At 34.1% G+C, this 2,383-nt stretch overlaps 1 protein-coding gene across 1 annotated transcript; it reads left to right on the top strand.

Moving 5' to 3' along the window:
* The first annotated feature begins 1,390 nt into the window (after positions 1 to 1,390).
* Positions 1,391 to 2,159, top strand: LOC147498120 (uncharacterized). Its single transcript, XM_086563132.1, has 4 exons — positions 1,391 to 1,436; positions 1,533 to 1,652; positions 1,698 to 1,885; positions 1,965 to 2,159. The coding sequence occupies exons 1-4, from the start codon at positions 1,391 to 1,393 to the stop codon at positions 2,157 to 2,159; spliced, it is 549 nt and encodes a 182-aa protein (XP_086419258.1).
* The last annotated feature ends 224 nt before the right edge of the window (positions 2,160 to 2,383 follow it).

The following is a 2,383-nucleotide window of genomic DNA, read 5'->3' as shown; positions in this document are numbered from 1 at the left end:
TTATTTATTACATCAACTAGTTTTGTAGAACATGTCAAAAACAAGTTTGTTATATTTTTTGCAATTAAAACATCCCCATTAATGGAGTTAATCCTTACTTAGGCTTCATAAGAAGAAGAAGAAGAAGAAGAAGAAGAAGAAAGGATTTTATTAGAATATTAAAGTTTCCTCCATTAAAACTATTACAAATTCTTTTTTTCAAAATAATATCAAACTTGAAAAAAATGAAACTTGGAGAAAAAAATATGTGAAAGTAAGTTATGAAGACTCCAACTCCTTTCTAAGCATATCAAGAGAATGTTCTCTTTCTTTCCCACGTGAATCATCCACCTTATTTATTTTCCATCCTATCTATTTATTTCTATCATATCCATATTCTTAATCAAGACAAAATGGAATTAATCAAATGTGCACACAAAAGTCTTCATTAGATCCTTATTTTGTGGCATGGTGTCTTATACCAATAATGAGAGCTTGAGTTGCTTGACTTACTCAATAATAGAGAAGCTCAATTATTTGGGCCCGCATGGTGGGCCCCTCGTGCTTGACCAGTGGTGGGTCCGGATGTTGAATTTTTACAAAGTCTCGTCCTTACGTAGAGCTCGCCACGCTCACTACACCATAATAATATATTTGCAATACGCACTTTTTTTTATTTGCAACGGTTATTTACCGTTAGTAAGTTTCCAACGTTAAATAAGCGTTGGCAATGTTGTAAATCGTTACTTTATTTGGGTGAATTTCCGAAATTAATTGCTAACACTTAAAAAGCGTTGGAGAAGTGTTACAAATTAAAAACTTGAAAATTTCGCGAAAGAAGGAAACGAAAAAAATCGAAATATAAAACATAACTTTTTTCTCTCCTCTCTCTCTCACCGCCGCGTTTCAAGATCCCTAAAATCATCATCTCGATCCAACTAATTTTCGCACTCCTAAAAACTAATTCATCACTGCTGCAATAGTTATGAAAAATAGATCTTGCGGTCCTCAAAACTAATTTTCGGTGGATTAACCAGGTTTGTCTTTCTTTCTTCAAAACTTTAAAGTAATATCCTGTATAAGAGTTCTAGCTATTATTCAATTTTTTTTATTTGTTCAATTCTTCACAGATAATGGCAAACAATAGAAAAAAAAAGTGAATGCCTTATTCACGTTCAATGCTTGCTGCTTTCGCAGCTTCCATTACCGGCCATCAAATGCGTATCAACCAGAAGACAACTTTTGTAAATGACCTTTTCTCATTCATTCCTACAATACTGTTGACCAATTTTTTTGCTTAAGGAGTTAAACAATATGCATCTCTATTGGCTAACAGAAAGTACGTAAGTTATAGTATACAAAAGAAGGGGAGGTCACTGAGGAAGAGCTACCGACTAATGAATTTTTTGTCATGGAGTATTTTGTTCCTATGACGGAGTTTGATAGGACTTGGCCAGGTTGGGGAGCATACTTATCTTGTTAGAATATATTTAATCTATTTTATCGCTATAGGACCATATATTGATGATTTGGTCTTCTTTTGTTCTATACAGCTGTTTACTTTTTGTATAATCTTTCACCAATCACTGTTACGATCAAAGAAGAGCATCGCAGTTTTCTGCACTTCATCACTCGACTTTGTGCAGTACTTGGTGGTACATTTGCTTTAACAGGCAAGTATCTTTCATTTTAATTGTGACTATGCTATGTGTATATAGGATGCGCTTATTTAATTAAGCTATCAGGTAATGTCGAACTTCATTGTACTATTGGAAGTTTGAGATCTGATTTCATAGGAGTGTTGTTGTCTTGCTCATCGTGTGTGTCAACAATGGCAATTCATTTTACTTCTGATTCTTTTATTTCTGATTATGTTAATACTAAGTTTGATCTCATTTCACTACTGGTAAAGTTTTTTTAGTTGGTTTTTGGAGATAAGTTTATGTGTTTTTTTGTGTGTTTTAATGTTATGTGGTTTTTTGTAGGGAGGAATGCCAAGTTCTACTAGCCTTAGAGATTGTGTGGTTTTGGAAAATATGGTGAGGAAACAAGTGGAGGAGGGGCGGTTATATGCCGCGATTTGTGCTGCACCCGCTGTTACCCTTGGCGCTTGGGGTTTGTTGAAAGGATTGAAAGTGAGTAGTTTTGAGTATATTGTTGTGAATTTGTTAGGATTATAGGTTACCAATCTAATGTACCAAGGTTTAAGACGTAGGGAGGGTGACTTATAGGTTGTAAAAAAATGGCTTGATAGTTTGAAATATGTAAATGCATAGTACTAGTCATTGTCTCATTGAAGACTGATATATGAGTAGAAAGGACTATTATTGGATTAGATTTGATAAAATGGTTAAATAAGAAGTTGAGGACTCATTGATACCTAGTACTGGCTGGTTACTTTACG

Source organism: Coptis chinensis, chromosome 5 (assembly GCF_015680905.1).
Source record: "Coptis chinensis isolate HL-2020 chromosome 5, ASM1568090v1, whole genome shotgun sequence".
Taxonomy (NCBI): Eukaryota; Viridiplantae; Streptophyta; class Magnoliopsida; order Ranunculales; family Ranunculaceae; genus Coptis; species Coptis chinensis.
This window is presented reverse-complemented; position numbering and strand designations above follow the sequence as displayed.

What these genes read in the sequence shown, in the direction of transcription:
- LOC147498120 (XM_086563132.1), top strand. Translation starts at nt 1,391, where the DNA reads ATGGAGTATTTTGTTCCTATGACGGAGTTTGATAGGACTTGGCCAG. An exon ending in GTTTGATAGGACTTGGCCAG is followed by an intron (nt 1,437 to 1,532) that starts GTTGGGGAGCAT and finishes TGTTCTATACAG; the next exon opens with CTGTTTACTTTTTGTATAAT. An exon ending in TGGTACATTTGCTTTAACAG is followed by an intron (nt 1,653 to 1,697) that starts GCAAGTATCTTT and finishes ATGTGTATATAG; the next exon opens with GATGCGCTTATTTAATTAAG.